The sequence below is a fragment of the Schistocerca serialis genome, chromosome 7 (assembly GCF_023864345.2).
Source record: "Schistocerca serialis cubense isolate TAMUIC-IGC-003099 chromosome 7, iqSchSeri2.2, whole genome shotgun sequence".
Classification (NCBI taxonomy): domain Eukaryota; kingdom Metazoa; phylum Arthropoda; class Insecta; order Orthoptera; family Acrididae; genus Schistocerca; species Schistocerca serialis.
In genome coordinates this window covers 398,000,760-398,020,010 of record NC_064644.1, presented here as the reverse complement: position 1 = coordinate 398,020,010, position 19,251 = coordinate 398,000,760, and the positions used below count along the sequence as shown (strand labels likewise).

At 40.9% G+C, this 19,251-nt stretch overlaps 1 protein-coding gene across 3 annotated transcripts in view; it reads left to right on the top strand.

The window, feature by feature from the left end:
- LOC126412039 (AP-5 complex subunit beta-1-like) overlaps positions 1-19,251 on the top strand; it is a 175,597-nt gene that overhangs the window by 109,656 nt on the left and 46,690 nt on the right. For all 3 annotated transcript variants that reach the window (XR_007575218.1, XM_050081416.1, XM_050081415.1), the window contains exon 10: positions 14,395-14,638. Coding sequence is in view for 2 of the 3 variants with exons in the window: in XM_050081416.1 (XP_049937373.1) it covers positions 14,395-14,638 (244 nt within the window). In the remaining variant the exon portion in view is untranslated. The remainder of the gene's footprint in view (positions 1-14,394; positions 14,639-19,251) is intronic.

Below are 19,251 nucleotides of genomic sequence, written 5' to 3'. Positions count from 1 at the left end.
CGCAGAAATCTTTCAAAGAATTCCTGCCCCTGTTATCATGAAGTTTGGCCATGATAAACTCGCGCCACAAATGATTGTTCGGACCAGCACTCTTCCGTAAACTTTCGTTTAAACTCTTCGAACGTCATTAGTTCGGTATTCAAGTTAATTCCCCAGCGCTTAGCGTCACCTGCTAAGGCGCTAATTACTACGTTTATTTTCTCCTGACCAGACAAGTGTTCAGGAAACATCCTCTCGCAATTTTTGATGAAATCCAACGGATGCCATCCGTTATGTTTCTTGGCAGGATCGAAGCGCTCCTCACCTTCCAACAGCTTCGTAAGTGGCGTGCCATTACAGACAACACCAGGCCTATCTTTGATTTTACTCTCGAGATCGAAAATTTTGCCTTGAATTTTCAATGTATTTTGTTCACACTTTTGCACACATCCGATAACTTTTTTGCCTAAATTTCTTTCAGTATCTGAAACTGCCATTTTCAACTGTGAGATTCCATGTTGGCATTCGTTTACAATCTCAGTTTTAAGACCGAAAACTTTTTCGTCTACTTTTGTTTCAACTAGAGGCTCTACTTTCTCTTGGATGTTGAGAATTTCAACATCAAACCTACTGTTAATGTTGTCAATTTCCCCCTGCATAGTATTCATATTTTTATTAATTGTGTCAATTTCAGACTTCATAGTATTTACTACAGAGCTTAAATTACCCACTTTTTGTTCTACCTGTTCTATTTGTTTGCTAATTTTAATTCCTTGTTCTTCGACCTGTGCTTTAAGCTGACCAACTTGTGTTTTAAACTGCTCGTCAACGTGTGTTTTAAGCTGATCATTCTGTGTTTTAAGCTGCTCGTCAACGCGTGTTTTAAGCTGATCATTCTGTCCTGCAATTTGTTTAGTTAATCATTCAAATAAGTCGTTCATGTTTAAAATTTTCACACTGTTTTGTTCTATGGAATCGGTGTGTTCCGATCCTACTTCAAAATTTTCCTTCGGTTCTTTCTTTATCTGTGGTGAATCAAACACGTCAGTGGATTCGTTCACATACCCACTATCATATACAAAATCATCCTCTACTTCTTGTTTTATTCCTTGGTGTGTTCGAGGCAATCTCGACATTTCAATCTGTTCGTTAAAATGTTCGTGGTATTGAATGTACGCCAATTGTCTCCCGCTAATGCCATCTGCTGTCTGGCCGTGTAAACTCCTGTCATTGCCAGCCGCATCTTCCATTACGCTCGGCACACCCACTGTGGCTACGTTCTTGTCCATACTGAACGCAAATTACACCTCACTACCATACTTGACGTTCACTGCTATTTACTTTACTGAATAATATTGCAATTCATGCCACTGAACATCCACTGTTCGGTATTCACGTTAATTTGTGACCGACAACAACTGGATGTCCTGTCACCGGGAGCCACTTGTAACGTGCACGTGGGGCACACAATACTCATTAAAGCCTGTACTATGGTAAGTGAGTGGGGTTTACCTTACGAGACAGAATTTTTGTATAGATATTGACCGCGTGTACCTGAATGGTGGCAAATCAGACTTACACCCACTCTGTAATAACAATGATACCTCAAGCAAGTCCGAAATGCAACTACACGTCAGGACAGACAAAAAGCAACACAGAAGATGCTACCAATTTGTTAATAATACGGTCGCCAGCCTAATTAGGCATTAACTGAGTTTCTTCCCTGTACAAGATGGTGTATATTCATGCAAAACAACATGTAGTAACACTGCATAATATAGTAAATTTTAGAACCAGAAAATCTATTGAACTGATAGTTTCACTTTCTGTACTGATATGGAAAAACCATGAATACACAACACTACACTATAATGTATACTACAAAACTTCGTACTGTCTATTGATCTGATTAAAATCGGGCATAGGTTACCCTAGAAATAGCACTTTCGAGCCACACACAAAATGTCAATTTTGATAAAGATAAAACACTGATAAATTTTGACTTATATATTGACTTTAACTTTTGCTGGTCAAACCAATGTGGAACACTTCAGAATTCAAATGAGTAAAAAGGGGGAGGGGGGGGGGGGGGGACCCTGAAACTGTTATGATTACTATATAAAAAAATTGATTACTGAAATTATCATGTGTTCATGATTTCCAGTATATGAGTTACTACTCTTTTTATCTTATTTACTGCTCATTTAAATACCTTTATATCTGTCTTGAAATAATTAAACTTTATTACTATATCAATATTAAAGTTATCTTTCAACTTCGTTAGACCTTCATTATTCATTTACTGGTTTATTAACAAAACAGTTCTTTAAACACCATTCTAACATAGTTAGGTCTGCAAGTAATTATTATTAACACAAAATTTAATTTTTCATTTCGGGAAACTTGGATTGCACAACATTTGGAAAGGACCCTATCTAGGTTAGTTGTGAGGATAATTCAATGATAGGAAAGTTCTGGTAAAATTTAAGTTGTTGTTGAATAGTTCACTCTCTGGTCCATACGAATACAGTACTAAAAGTTTCAATCTGTTTGTATCGATGTGGCGGTCAGCGGGCGGCGAGATGGCGAGGCACAGAGCACACATACAACCCCAGCTATGGCTCTTGACGTATCGGCACTTTAATTCTTCTTAGCGTCGCAATACTTTTCCATTTAGTGCCTATGGAATTTTGCCATGCTGTGTGGGCGTTGGAACAGCATACCCGAGGCTCAATGAAACTACGTCGTCCAGGAGTGCCTCCTCGCTCCAGAACGTGTTGCTCAGACCAATGCCAAACTCCAACTACTACTGCTGAGCCCGTTGTGCTGTGCAGTGCCCGCGTGCATTTTCCCGCGCTCACCTGCCATCCACCTTTTACCGCTCCCTTACAGACAGGGTATTCACCCGAGGTTTTACATTATACATATCCTAACACATTGCCTGCGTGTGGACCAGATGCATAGTTACAATTTTAAACATCTTGCAACAGTTTCAACATTTGTTACATTTCAATTCTATTACAATACTGCTTGACATTTGACATAAACATTAATATTAACATTGAAACTTGTTTACAGTTTTCTTAACACAATGACATGAAACAAAAAAGAAATGAAATCAGAACATCAATTACACTAGTTTATCGAAAAATCAGGTGGAAAAAAAAAAAAAAAAAATTTACTTATATGTACAATAGTACAGCGTCGTTGTTACAAAGCAATGTCTTACTATTGCAGCAATTACATTGTGAATGGTGATATTTATTTTGTGTGATGTACACTGTACTCCTGAGATGAGTTTTTTATGTAGCTATTTTCCATACTCCAAAAAATTAAGTCATATCCACCTTTGTTGTATTCCTATTATGATAATAGGAAAAACTCCACTAACATCACTCTTATTGCTATGAAAGTTGGCTGAAGTGTTTCTGTCAACTTCATTGTGAGTGTCACTGTTGTTATTTAATGAAACTATCATTTTTCTAAAACAGCTTCATTCTGCTTGGAACTTTACATGATGCTCCACATTTGGTTGATGACCCCCTTCCAGTCTTCAGAGGCAATGTTCCTAATGACTTATTTTGTAAGTGTTTTAGTTTATTATTATTCCTGGCAATATAACCTTTTATTTGGACATATACTAACCCCTATTAGCTTGAAATGACAGTGGTAAGGTGGTAAACTAAGACTGTACACCCAGTTTATTTATTTATTTTCCAGCTCTTCAATTTCATCATTGGGGAACTGTGGGTTGTAGAGAGAGATTAGCCCAATTATCTCCACCTTTGTAAGGTTATTACTTTCATCAGCGTTTACTACTTTGCTTAGCCAAGCTAGTTGCTTTCTCACAACAGCTAAATATTGAGGAGCATTGTGACTCCTCGAGCTTTCGTGGTGGGTATGTTGTAAATAGTATTCAAGGATTTGCTACCGGATGACGCTGTGCAAATTCCACGCTGTTCCCTCAGAACAACTGTCCAACATCGTCAAGTGGTTGAACCCTTGCTGGTGGCTAGGCACAACTGACGGTATCAGCACGTCGACACCCCTGTATATAGAACACGTGCATGAAGAATGCCCAGGAGCAGAAATCATGCATGCGCAATGATTTGCAGGTAGATGGCACCTTACTCAAATGCCCTCCGCCGAAAACCATCTATCTGCAAATCATTGCACATGTGTGATTTCCACACCTGCGCATTCTTGACATGCAGATACTGTCAGTCATACCTAGCCACCAGCAAGTTTCAACCAGCTGAAGATGTTGAACAGTTGCTCCATGGAAATATTGTGGAATTTGCACGATGTCATCTGGCAGCAACCCCGTGAAGACTCTTTACAACGTTAAGGAGCATTATGTAGAACAATTCTTACCTGGTTTCCCAGATTTGGAATTAGTGATTCTGGAACCACTTGATAAACATAACATGGTTTATTCCTTTGTGAGAATCTCTTGTCTTCTTTAATTTAAAAGGCAGGAAATGGTTTGAGAAAAAACTGTGTGAGGTTCCTGCACCTTCCCATCTTGCCGAAAGGCATTGCTTTTTCTTTCTTTAATTGTGTTGTCTGCCCAGCCCTGTTCGACAATGTGACTATAATTCACCAACATTTCATTCAACCACACCATTTTATTTACATTCATGCCATGAATCTGCCTTCAAAATCTGCATTGCTAAGCAGTTATATCCTCCCTCTCCATCAAAAGTGTACACCCACAGAATGGTCTGCAGTGAAATCATGGGTTGTGTAAAACTGTTGATAGTAATGTGTGACTACTTGAAAAAGGCATCATCCCTCAACAACGACCAATAACTTTCTGAGCATCAGATATTCCTTTCTATGATAATAATCATTAATATTAAGATGAATCACATCCTCAATAAATTAATTTATATGGGCAATGTGCTTATCCGCACAATGGTTTTTTCCCCATAGTTTCAAGCTTCATTGTTTTCCCAGCATTCTTTTCTTTCTCAAAAATTTTCATGCCAGTCTTCACAACAGTGTTTTTCTTTATATTCAGTGCTGCAGGAGTTGTATCGATTACCTTATTAATGGAGAGCAGTGGGCCACTATTAACATTTCCAGTCGCAGAGTAGGCAATAAGACACAAACTATTTCTCTCAACTGACCTCGTATGACCTTCTCCTAGTCAAGAGATCGATGTCAAACTTTTCCACTCTTAGCTTTGTGTGAACTTGCTTCTGGTAGTGTTCTGTACCACTTAACAAATAACAATAACAACAAATAAAATAATAACTTCTTCAGCTGTAAAAATGAGAACAAAATCGTAGGACACAATGCTCACAAAGGACAGCTGCTGGCTAAAACTGAAGCATAGTGCAAGCGGAAGAGTTATGACAGTGTGGGTGAAGGTTTGGCAGCTACAGGAGCTTGCTGCTTTTACGGGTCTTATGGGATTGGCAGTATGCATGCTGAGCTTTCTAAGTGGGCCTCTCCCGTACTACTTCTGTTATAGCTATCAATTCTAAACTAATTTAGAACAGACTGTTGGGATCAGCAAAAGTGCCAACTGGGAGTTCTCTTGCCCCTCATCTTCCCGCCATTTCTAATGACCACTGAGAAGTGTTTGGCTAGTCGGGCTTGGTCTTTAGACTCTTAAGTACAGGGCTATTAAAAATGATTGAAGCGATTTCATAAATTCACTGTAGCTCCATTCATTGACATATGGTCATGACACACTACAGATACGTAGAAAAACTCATAAAGTTTTGTTCGGCTGAAGCCGCACTTCAGGTTTCTGCCGCCAGAGCGCTCGAGAGCGCAGTGAGACAAAATGGCGACAGGAGCCGAGAAAGCATATGTCGTGCTTGAAATGCACTCACATCAGTCAGTCATAACAGTGCAACGACACTTCAGGACGAAGTTCAACAAAGATCCACCAACTGCTAACTCCATTCGGCGATGGTATGCGCAGTTTAAAGCTTCTGGATGCCTCTGTAAGGGGAAATCAACGGATCGGCCTGCAGTGAGCGAAGTAACGGTTGAACGCGTGCGGGCAAGTTTCACGCATAGCCTGCGGAAGTCGACGAATAAAGCAAGCAGGGAGCTAAATGTACCACAGCCAACGGTTTGGAAAATCTTTCGGAAAAGGCTAAAGCAGAAGCCTTACCATTTACAATTGCTACAAGCCCTGACACCTGATGACAAAGTCAAACGCTTTGAATTTTCGGCGCGGTTGCAAAAGCTCATGGAAGAGGATGCGTTCAGTGCAAAACTTGTTTTCAGTGATGAAGCAACATTTTTTCTTAATGGTGAAGTGAACAGACACAATGTGCGAATCTGGGCGGTAGAGAATCCTCACGCATTCGTGCAGCAAATTCGCAGTTCACCAAAAGTTAACGTGTTTTGTGCAATCTCACGGTTTAAAGTTTACGGCCCCTTTTTCTTCTGCGAAAAAAACGTTATAGGACACGTGTATCTGGACATGCTGGAAAATTGGCTCATGCCACAACTGGAGACCGACAGCGCCGGCTTCATCTTTCAACAGGATGGTGCTCCACCGCACTTCCATCATGATGTTCGGCATTTCTTAAACAGGAGATTGGAAAACCAATGGATCGGTCATGGTGGAGATCATGATCAGCAATTCATGTCATGGCCTCCACGCTCTCCCGACTTAACACCATGCGATTTCTTTCTGTGGGGTTATGTGAAAGATTCAGTGTTTAAACCTCCTCTACCAAGAAACGTGCCAGAACTGTGAGCTCGCATCAACGATGCTTTCGAACTCATTGATGGGGGCATGCTGCGCCGAGTGTGGGAGGAACTTGATTATCGGCTTGATGTCTGCCAAATCACTAAAGGGACACATATCGAACATTTGTGAATGCCTAAGAAAACTTTTTGAGTTTTTGTATGTGTGTGCAAAGCATTGTGAAAATATCTCAAATAATAAAGTTATTGTAGAGCTGTGAAATCGCTTCAATCATTTGTAATAACCCTGTACATGTTGTTGCTATAGTATCAGTTCTGTCACAGGTCCTTTCTAGATAGAACCGTAAGAAGCAACAGCTACTAAACAAACATCTACCATTAATAGGATTAACAGGATTTATGTGGCAACACTGCCCATCATTCATGCTGCGTTGGGCATGGTTTTACAACTTTGTTGTTGCCTTGTTTTTGCTTTTGTATTTGCCATAAGGAGGTTTTGTTAGTGAATAGATCAGTAATTTTCATGGCCTAGATTTCTGTTTTTGCTTCCAAGCCGTAGTGTCCACACACACAGAGCAAAACAAAGAGAGTCACTTAGAAGACTTGCAAATTTCTTTGTGATCGTAAAGACAATACCAGAAGAGAGAAAATATTATCAGCACTTCAGACTCCAACAGGAAAGTTGTATAGTGTTTCATTATGAACAGTACAGAGTGTATGCACAAGAACATGGAGAACGGAAACTTGTGGTCATGAAATGATGATTTAACCTCTGAGGAAGGATACTAGTGGAAGAAAAATTGACACTAATTTGGATGATATCCAGAAAAAACAATCATATTATTATGAGAAGTGTTCTACAAGGCCAAAGGTAGCAGATGTTTTACACGACAAGACTGTGTTCACATAGGGTTGCCACTTGAGTGGATAAATTCTAAAATCTTTGCAACAGTGGAAGATGTATTCTGAGGGAGAGATCTGATATTGAAGCACCTGGGGTAATTTTTCTGAGAAAAATACACCAAATCCTAAAAAAACCATTGTTGCTATGTTATTTATCTTGATGAGACATGGCTCAATCAAAATCATTTCAGAAAGTGTATCTATCATGCAGAATCATCTGAATATCAAAAGTGTACAGCAAATCAGTGATTATCATGACGTATTTAAACATTGGTTTTCAGGTTTATTACATGATTTAGAAGAGGGTTGTGTGCTCGTCATCGATAACAGTTATCGTTCAAGGAAAAAAGGAGAAACTCGTAATTCAAATACAAAGAAGGAAGAAACTGCACAGTGACTAGAAGAGAAAACTATTTCAATTTTTGGCTGCTACACGAAAGTAGATATGTTGGGAGAATGTCAGGCAGAATCCAAATTCTCAGCCTTACAGAAGTTTCAGTCCTATCCAAATTCCTCACTTTCAGTTCTGCACCACAGTTTAACCATGTTAAACTTGTCAAAGAGCTACTCTCCTTCTCCCATCCCCTGCAGTGGAAACACTTCTTTGCCACCAGTCCTTCCAACCAAATCCAACCTAATTCTATTATTGAACCCTGCCTCTTCCAGTTCACACCATCATCCAACTGTGATCCTTCACCCCTCCCCCACAGCCGCCCCGTGATCACCTTATAGGACCTTCACCCTTCCCCCACAGCCACTCTGTGATCACCTTATAGGAGTTACTTACCTCCAACTTGGCCACACTGTTCCTCCCCAGGTCTCTTCCGAAGAACACAATCATTTCAGCAGAAGAAAGGACAACCGTACACAACCTCAAAGCGAATCCTGACCATGTACTTGCAGACGAACCTTCCACCACTGTTGTTACAAATCACAGTGACTACCTGGTGGGAGGACTCTGCCAGCTTTCTAACACTTCCACCTATAAACTCTGTAAGAGTGATCACATCCCAGAAGTCCAACATAATCTCCAATCCTAGCTTGAAGCCTTGAGACATTCCCAGAACCTCTCCCCTGAATCCATTTCCCTTCTCACTCCTATGACATTCTGCACACCTAACTTCTACAGGCTTCCCAAAATCAACAGATGCAACAATTCTATATACCCCATTTTAGCAGGTTATTATGCTCACACTGAAAGAATTTTGGCCCTCAATGACCAACACCTCTAACCTGTTGCCCAAATTCTAGCCTCCCACATCAAAGATACCAATGACTTCCTTCACCGACTCTCCATCGTCCCCACCCTTTTACCCCCCCCCCCCCCCCCTACTCATCACTGTTGGCACCACTTTCATATACACCAATATTCCTCATGTCCATGGTTTTACCACTGTTGAACACTACCTCTCCCAACATCCTTCAGACTCCAAACCCACTACCTCAATCCACATACATTGCGCTAACTGTATCCTAACACACAATTACTTCACCTTTGAAGGGAAGGTATAAAAACAAATCTGCAGCACAGCCATGGGTCCCTGCAAAGCACCCACCTATGCCAACCTGTTTATGGGCCATCTAGAGGAAACCTTTTAGCCTCCCAAAACTACAAACCCCTGGTCTGGTTCTGGTTCATTGATAGTATCTTCACGATCTGGTCCTATCCTCATTCCATCAAAACCTGAATGCCGTCTCTCCTGTCCACTTCTACACTTAGTCCTCCCCAACCCAGTGTGGCACCTACCTAGATGTTGGCTCTAGCCACTCCTGTGGCCATATCAAACCCACCAACAATACTTGCATTTTGACAGCTGTCATCCCTCCCACACTAAACTGAATGGGGTAGCACAGTGGTTAGCACACAGGATTTGCATTCAAGAGGACGACTTCAAACCTGTATCCAGCTATCCTGGTTTAGGTTTTACTTGATTTCCCTAAATCACTTAAGACAAATGCAGGGATGGTTCCGTCGAAAGGGTGCAGCTGCTTTCCTTCTCCACGTTTGCTCCCATACAGCCTGACCTCCTGTGGGCAGTGTATCTGCAGTGACAGAGGCTCCCTTTCCCAGTACACTGAAGGTCTTACAAAGACTTTTGCAGGCACACACTATCCTGTATACCTAGTCTGCAAACAGGTCCCCTGTGCCGTACCCCATGCACCTCCAATCCTTCCACCAGCCCAAGAACCAGCCACAAAGGAGCACCCCCTGTCACCCAATAGGAACCCGACTGGAACAACTGAACCATACCCTTAATCAGGGTTCTGATCATCTACCATCAAGCCCTGAAATGAGGGACGTCCTACCCAAGATCCTTCCCACCCCTTCTAAACAGGCGTTGCATCAAACTCCCAAATTCCACAACATCCTAGTCCATCCTTACGCTCTCCCAGTTCCATCCCCTTACCACAGTGATCATATCCCTGTGGAAGACCCAGGTGCAAGACCTGCCAGCATTTCCTATTCCAGTCCTGTCACAGACTTATCCTACCTCATCAGAAGCTGGACCAACTGTGAAAGCAGCCATATTATATACAAGCTCTGCTGCAATCTTGGTTCAGCTTGTTATATTAGTATGACTGCCAAACAGCTATCCACGAGGATGAAATGCCACCAACAAACTGTGGCCAAGAGCAAAGTGGACCACTTTGTGGCCCAACATGCAGCTGTGCATAACATACTTGATATCAGTGGTTGTTTCACAACCCAGGTCATCTGGATCCTCCCCTCTACCATCAGCTTTTCTGAACTCCATAGACGGGAGTTATCCTTACAACACATTCTCCGCTCCCAAAATCATCCCAGCCTCAATCTGTTGTAACCTGCTCCACCCAGATGTTCATCCCCTGCCCTCCCCCTGTGCCCTGTCACCTCCTCTCACCCTCATTGTACACTGCTCATTGCGGCACTCCTCCCTCCCCAACAGACTCCTGACACTGTGCGTGTTAGCTGTGTCCTGCCGCCTCTAATCCTTGCATGCTGTGCCGGGCAGTGTTGATTCCTCTCCCCCCCCCCCCCCCCCCCCCCCCCCCTCATTGATACCCTACTATCCCTCCCTCTTCCCAGCCCATCTGCGAATTGTTGCTCCCATCGAACACATTTCTGTTGCAGTCTGGCCAGAGAGGAGTCCTTACTTTGTGTGTGTGTGTGTGTGTGTGTGTGTGTGTGTGTGTGTGTGTGTGTGTGTGTGTGTGTGTTGAGGGGGAGGGGGTCGTGTGCGTTTCTGATTTCTGAAGATGGCTTTGGCCAAAAGCTTGTATGTAACAGTCTTTCCATCATGCCTGTCTGCACTTTTCATCGTGCCTGTCTGCAGCTCACCCTATCTTCTTTACAGTGAGTAACAATGTATCTTTTTCATAATATTGTTGACATTCCGACCTGAACTTTCCATTAGAAGTGCTTTTCGTGTTCTTGCCAGTCTGCATTTTACATCTGGCCTATATTGCCCATGCCAGTTCTTGTGCTAGCTCAGATAGCACAAATCATTGACTACTTTTAGTATCTCATTTATTAATCCAATTCCATAAGTGCCACCTAATTTTCTTTGACCTCACTCCAAAACTGTTGTTTTACTTATGTTGAAATTTATGTTATAACCACTTTTCAAGACACTATCCATTCTGTTCAACTGTTCTTCCACATCCTTTGCTTTGTTTGACAGAATTACAATGCCATTGGAAAGACTCGTCATTTTTATTTCTTCGTTCTCAGCTTTAATTCTATTTTCTAATTTGGTCTAAGTTTCCTTTACTACTTGCTCTGTGTACAAATTGAAAAACATTAGGATAGGCCACAACCCTTTCCCACTCTCTTCTCATCTACTACTTCCCTGTCATTTCCTTTTACTCATAACTTTTGTTTCTCTTTCTGTAACAGTTGTAATTAACCTTCTGCTCCCTGTATTCAGTCCCTGGTGCCTTTAGAATTCCAAGGGGTGTATCCTAGTCAACAGTGTCAAAAGCTTTCTCTAAACCTACAAATGCTATGATTGCTGCTTGCCTTTCTCAGACTATCTCTTAAGGTAGTGTCAGTATTGCCCCACATGTTCTCGCATTTCTTCGGAACCAAAAATTGATTACACCTGAGGCCGGCCTTTGTTAGTTTTTCACTCTTCTGTAAGTAATCTGTGTCAGTATTTTGCGACTATGACTTATTAAACTGATACTTTGATAATAATCTCATCTATCAGCACTGGGTTAATTGAAGTCTTTGGTACTGCTTTGTCAACTCACTACTTAAACTATCAGCCATAAACCTAACCTATACTTTTGGGTACACTATAGATCAGTTTTAGCCCTGAATTTGACATAACAATAATTATCTAGAGGGTGGGGATTTCTTCTCACTCACTTTGTTTTTGATGTCTGAGATGTGCTTTCAACATCTGCACACATATGACTACTCTGCAAATCACTGAAGTTTTTGCAGATGGTTGATAGAACCACTTTCAGGCTATTTGTTGACATTCCTCTCTGAAATAGCATGTGAAAAAAAATGAACACTAAATATTTCTGTAGGATCTCTGACTTATCTTATTCTTTTATGGTGATCATTTTTCATTATATAGGTGAGATTAAAAGTTATTGACTGAAATTTCACAGAAAGATCTTACTGCAACAAAAAATGCCCTTGTTGTAATGATTGATAATGAAAAATAAATAGTTGTTACTTTTATTTAAAAAAAGTAATTCTTATTTGTAAATGACATTGACACGTGATAATAAATATAGAATACAAATAAATGTAAAAAATAGTGTTGCTGCTAGCTAGAATGTAACCAGGGCTTTGCAATGACAGGACATTCGTTTTTTTTGTAGACAGTGCAATACAAGTTCAATATATTTAAGGAAACTGATTATAAAACAACCTAAAACTGCTGTAATCTATGATCAAGCAATATGTGGAACAGTGCAGTGGACTGTCGATTTGGCTAATAAAAAAATGTACAAAACAGTGGACGCATGTATAAGTGACAGATGCTGCAATTGATTATAATTTTGATGCTAACTACTCGAATCCTTTAACCTGATGTAATGGTACCCGTAACTCAGGCATGGCTCGTGGTTTCCATACTGTGGAAAGCTGTGACAGTTATCGATCAGAACTAACGTAGATCTTGGTCACACTACAAATCAGTCTGTCACGACAACCAAGATTTCAGGAGGGGGGGGGTTTATCGCACTCTAGCCAAACGTTTACGTACTGTATCTTCTTTCTGTTTCATAATCAACTACTAAATAATATCAAAAGCAAACTCCAAGATAAAATCTATAGGTATTTTATTTATCCACCAACATAATGCTGCCCGAGAGTTTACTTCAACAAATCGTACTATAAGATGTATTTTGAAGAGATCTTTAACATGGTGTGTGTTAGCTTCACTTCATGCTTAATGTTTTCAGTATTTAATTTTGAAACATAAGTGTTATAGATTTGTGACAGTGACCAACATTAATTAAATCCATGTAGGAAATCTGCAGAATGTGTTCTGATAATTTAAATTCTCTAATACATTATTGAGACTTTATTTTAATATATTATTTTGGGGTGGCTTCACCTTAGAGCCTTTAAATACGAGCTGCATCTGCCGTAACTTGAGTATGGCGCCACCTCTTCTGGGTTCATGACCATATTGAATGGACCTTATATGACTGGAAAACTATGGCCTGGTCAGGTGAGTCTCGATTTGGTAAGAGCTGGTGGACGGTTAGAGTGTGATGCAGACCCGTTGAAGCCCTGACCCAATTTGTCAACAAGACAATGTGTAAGCTGCTGGTGGCTGCATGATGATGTGGGCTGTGTACCTGGAATGTGCTGGGTTCTGTAGTCCAACTAAACTGATCATTGAATGGAAATGGTTATGTTCAGCTACTTGGAGACAATTTGCAGTTATTCATGGACATCATGTTCCCCAACAAAGATGGAATTTTTATGGATGACAATGCGTCACATCACTGGGCCACAATTATTTGCGAATGGCTTGAAGATAATTCTGCACAATTTGAGCAAATGATTTGGCCACCCAGAGTGCCTGTCATGAATCCCATCAGACATTTATGGGACATAATCAAGAGGTCAGTTTGTGCACAAACTTCTGCACCAACAATGCTTTCATAATTATCTATGGCTATAGAGGCAGCATGGCTCAATATTTCTACAGGGGACTTCCAATGTGTTGAGTCCATGACGTGTGGAGTTGCTGCATTACACCAGGAAAAAGGAGGTCCCACAGGATATTAGGAAGTATCCCGTGACTTTTGTCACAGTGTACTGTAAATGTGAAGAAAACTGAAGAGGGTCAGTGAGTAAGATTCACTTGTTAGATGTTCTTACTGCATGCGCAGGACCATATAGACCTGCAATAACAAGTTAATTAGTTTTCATTGTTACGGCAGTATCATTTGTCTTTGTTATGAAAGTGTGTCCGTGTGTAATGGCAGCCTCTACTCCTGTAAATGGTTTTTGTGCTGTTGTTCTGGATGTAATTGTACTTGATACTATTTGATGTGGAAACTTTGTGTTTTAGCCATTGTTTATATGACATAAGGTACTGCATGATTTCCTAAAACTAATCTTGTTACATGTTTTACTGGCACCTTCAGCAACATAACCCTCTCCATCTCTCTGTCAAAACCAAGGTATTGATAATGAGCTCACATTCAGCCAGGTCTTTAAGCCACACAAAAAAATGTGAACAATACTAAATTGTCTCTAATGATGTCCAAGTTAGCATTCCTGTTTTGCCAGTTTTTGCATAACACTAATTGAAATAGTAATCTCTATAAACTATTCTTGGTTTATTTTTACTGATTACAATTTTTTTTCTTTCTCAGTTTGGTGGCTTCTGTGGTGGAGGATGATGCGACATTCATCCCATTTGCACTCAGCCTTGAGGAGAAAATGCGTGACCGGCGACCTGAAAGTGCTGTTCCCAGAGAGCTGCTCTCACTGCTGGTGCAGGTTACCACACAACCTGCTCCAGGAGCTGTGCACATGGAAGATACAACATTAGGTCATTTGGTGTCAGTATTCTGGGCTGCTCTTCGTCAATCGGAGAAGGGGATGGAGTGGGTGAAGGTGATGCTTCTGTCTTTTCATGTGATTGTCATTACTGTATTTGAGATGCATGTCCTCCTCAGCATCCTCTCTGTTTCTGTTGTTGCTGCTGAAGATTTGAGCAAGCTCTGTTGCATAGTTCCCAAAATAATGGCACTAAAGGGGGCACCTTTTTTACTTATGAGAAAACCTAAGTTTAAAGTTTGTATGTGTTTCTCATTTGTAATTATTACTCATCACAGATCGGGATAATATCTTTGTAATTCGTATTCAGTATCTTTTCAATTTCTTATATCATCTTTAATTTTATTCTATAGTCTTCCTTTTAGTTACATTTTGAATGCTTCCAGGTGTTCTGCCAAGTTGTTGTTTCGATTTTTTGCACAATATTTTGATGACTGGGCAAGTTGTCATCTTCAGGTGCTGCGAATTTTGTTGTTAGACGTACTTTCTGCTTGAACTCAACCGTACATTTTATGCACAATATTTTGATGACCGACCCATCTGTCTTCTTCAGGTGCGGCATGTTTTGTTGTTATGCATATTCTTTGCCTGGAATCCAACCAATCTGGTTGGAGTCCAGGCAGTGAGAACACCTAACAGCAAAACTAGTAGCACATGAAAAAGATGGCTCAGTCAGGTGTTGAAATGTTGTTGTTGTTGTTGTTGTGGTCTTCAGTCCTGAGACTGGTTTGATGCAGCTCTCCATGCTACTCTATCCTGTGCAAGTTTCTTCATCTCCCAGTACCTGCTGCAACCTACATCCTTCTGAATCTGTTTAGTGTATTCATCTCTTGGTCTCCCTCCACGCTGCCCTCCAATACTGAATTGGTGATCCCTCGATGTCTCAGAACATGTCCTACCAACCGATCCCTTCTCCTAGTCAAGTTGTGCCACATGCTCCTCTTCTCCCCAATTCTATTCAATACCTCCTCATTAGTTATGTGATCAACCCATCTAATCTTCAGCATTCTTCTGTAGCACCACATTTCGAAAGCTTCTATTCTCTTCTTGTCTAAGCTATTTATCGTCCACGTTTCACTTCCATACATGGCTACACTCCATACAAATACTTTCAGAAACGACTTCCTGACACTTAAATCAATACTCGATGTTAACAAATTTCTCTTCTTAAGAAAAGATTTCCTTGCCATTGCCAGTCTACATTTTATATCGTCTCTACTTCGACCATCATCAGTTATTTTGCTCCCCAAATAGCAAAACTCCTTTACTACTTTAAGTGTCTCATTTCCTAATCTAATTCCCTCAGCATCACCCGACTTAATTCGACTACATTCCATTATCCTCGTTTTGCTTTTCTTGATGTTCATCTTATACCCTCCTTTCAAGACACTGTCCATTCCGTTCAACTGCTCTTCCAAGTCCTTTGCTGTCTCTGACAGAATTACAATGTCATCGGCGAACCTCAAAGTTTTTATTTCTTCTCCATGGATTTTAATACCTACTCCGAATTTTTCTTTTGTTTCCTTTATTGCTTGCTCAATATACAGATTGAATAACATCGGGGATAGGCTACAACCCTGTCTCACTCCCTTCCCAACCACTGCTTCACTTTCATACCCCTCGACTCTTATAACTGCCATCTGGTTTCTGTACAAATTGTAAATAGCCTTTCGCTCTCTGTATTTTATCCCTGCCATCTTCAGAATTTGAAAGAGAGTATTCCAATCAACATTGTCAAAAGCTTTCTCTAAGTCTACAAATGCTAGAAACGTAGGTTTGCCTTTCCTTAATCTTTCTTCTAAGATAAGTCGTAGGGTCAGTATTGCCTCACGTGTTCCAACATTTCTACGGAATCCAAACCGATCTTCCGCGAGGGCGGCTTCTACCAGTTTTTCCATTCGTCTGTAAAGAATTAGCGTTAGTATTTTGCAGCTGTGACTTATTAAACTGATAGTTCGGTAATTTTCACATCTGTCAATACCTGCTTTCTTTGGGATTGGAATTATTATATTCTTCTTGAAGTCTGAGGGTATTTCGCCTGTCTCAAACATCTTGCTCACCAGATGGTAGAGTTTTGTCAGGACTGGCTCTCCCAAGGTTGTCAGTAGTTCTAATGGAATGTTGTCTACTCCGGGGGCCTTGTTTCGACTCAGGTCTTTCAGTGCTCTGTCAAACTCTTCACGCAATATCATATCTCCCATTTCATCTTCATCTACATCCTCTTCCATTTCCATAATGTCCTCAAGTACATCGCCCTTGTATAGGCCCTCTATATACTCCTTCCACCTTTCTGCTTTCCCTTCTTTGTTGAAATATTGTGCATAAATGGAAACAGAAACTCAGTAGATTACCTGGAAGCACGTTGTTAAAAAGATTGAATTTATTACTACTCTCCAGTCACTAAATAAACCAGAGCATTTTCCTATGTGGACTACATTATGTGCTGTTTGCACTGCCACTGGGGTGACCATTAAGAAAATGATAAAGGTATGATATAAATTCAAGGATGTCCTTCAGAGGCATATTTGAGGGACTGGGGCTACTGACTTCTTGTTCTGCTTCTGGGTTATCCTGTCTAGTATGTAGTCTGCTGCACTCAAGATCTGACAAATTTATTTAATTCCACAGTTGCAAATAACCTAAGGGAGAGAAGCCGTGTGTACCAAATATCTGTGACCGATGTAAACTTTCCTCTGTATGTGATTGTATTTTAACTGTTTGTGGAAATTGGGACCAGCACAGCATTTGCCTAAATGAATGTAGGGGAAACCACCTAAAAACCACACTCCAACTGGTCAGTGCATTATCTATCATGTGGATTTGATGTAGATGTGGCTCATCTTCTTGTTTCGCAAGCTAGCATGTTACGCATTACACTACATGAGCATGTCGGTGACACTAACTACTGTTTCTGAGTATATTTATTCCTTACTGAAATTAATCATTAACAATATATATCTTGTTCAAATCAAAAGCTCAATTTGTGGAATCAGTGCTAAAAATTTAAATAATTGATAGAAGGATATAAAGTCATATAATTTGGTCCTGAAGAATGGCTTTGAGAACACACATTTTCAATAACTTATCATCACCCCTAAAAAGTTTAACCCTTAATAAAGTTAAGTTTAAGAGGAGCTTCAAGGATTTATTGTAAATAAATCATTGTAAATAAATGTTGTAAACTGCTTTCTGTTTGATCATACATGGCTACAACAACCTAATAATTATGTTACAATGGAGACTCCATGTAGAAATATCAACAATGTAGGGAAAGATAGATTGCTACTTACTGTAAAGAAGACACATTAAGCTGCCGACAGGCACAATTAAAGACACTTAACATGAAGGGAAACAGAGAAACATACACCATTCGTGCACACAAGCAAGCACACCTCATGGACACATGACCACCAGCTCAGGAAGTTCAGGCAAGAATGGCATTGTGGCCTGAACCACAGCAGTTGGTGGTTATGTGTGCATGAGATGTGCTTGCTTGTGTGTTTGAAAGCTGTATGTTTCTCTGTTTCCCTTTGCTGATGAAGGCTGTATGCGAAAGATCTGTGTCTTTTAATTGTGCCTGTCTGCAACTTAACATGTCTTCTTTATAGTAAGTGCCAATCTCTCTCTTCCTACATTGTTAAGAATTACCATATGAACTTATTTTATACACATGTACATGTTCATACTTGAAACCAGTTTGATATTAACTTGTAAATGAAAAGGTGTTTCAGATTTGTTAATATTATGAAAAGGATAGATTACTACTCATATAGAGATGTTTGAGGCAGACACAACAAAAACTGCTGTGTACTCTAACATTGCACAAACAATAACAGAATTACCACCAACCAACTTTTAATTTGTCTCCACACACAGAAAAATACTCAGTCTCTGAATGACATTGTAGTCAGTATAACACACGAAATCAGGGCATACATGAAGGCACAGTCTACAGTGAAGTATTCAGTAGTCACTTAAACATTAGAGTGGTCGAGGATCTGGCACACTGGCTTATATATATGGTTGATTTGCACATGGTGCAGCATTTGGTGTGCCATCTGTGCCAGTGTGAGGTGTCCTCTTTAGGCCGGCCGTGGAGGCACGCGCTATTTAATTATGTGCACTCACTGTGCAAAACCGTACATTTGAGCTTTTGGCCAAAGGGCCTTCTTCTGAAGTAGAAAACACATGCGCAAGTGCAACTCTCATACACGTGCCCAATGTGTCTGGGCACTGAGGTCAGGCTTCTTATAGCAACTGCGCCTGATGGGAAAGCAATATGTGGGTGGTGTGGGGGTAAGGAGGAGGCTGGGATAGGGAGGGAGGGGGATAGTAGGATAGGGGTGAGAGAAAGTGAAGTGCTGCTTGTAGGAGCATGCAGGGGCATGGCGGGGGCAGGGTATGGCTGCTAGGTGCAGTTGGAGGGTTTGGGAGGGGGTGGGGGGGGGGGGTGGGGGGGTGTAGAGAAGTAGTGGAGAGAAAAGACCAGTGGATGTGGTGGTGGAATAGAAAGCTTTGTGGTGGTGGACCCGTGGCAGGGAAGGGGATAGGTGGGTGGAGGACAGGGATCAGAGTAGGTTGAGGCCAGGGGGGTTATGGGAATGTAGGATGTACTGCAGGGAGAGTTTCCACATGTGCAGTTCAGAAAAGCTGGTGTTGGTAGGAAGAAA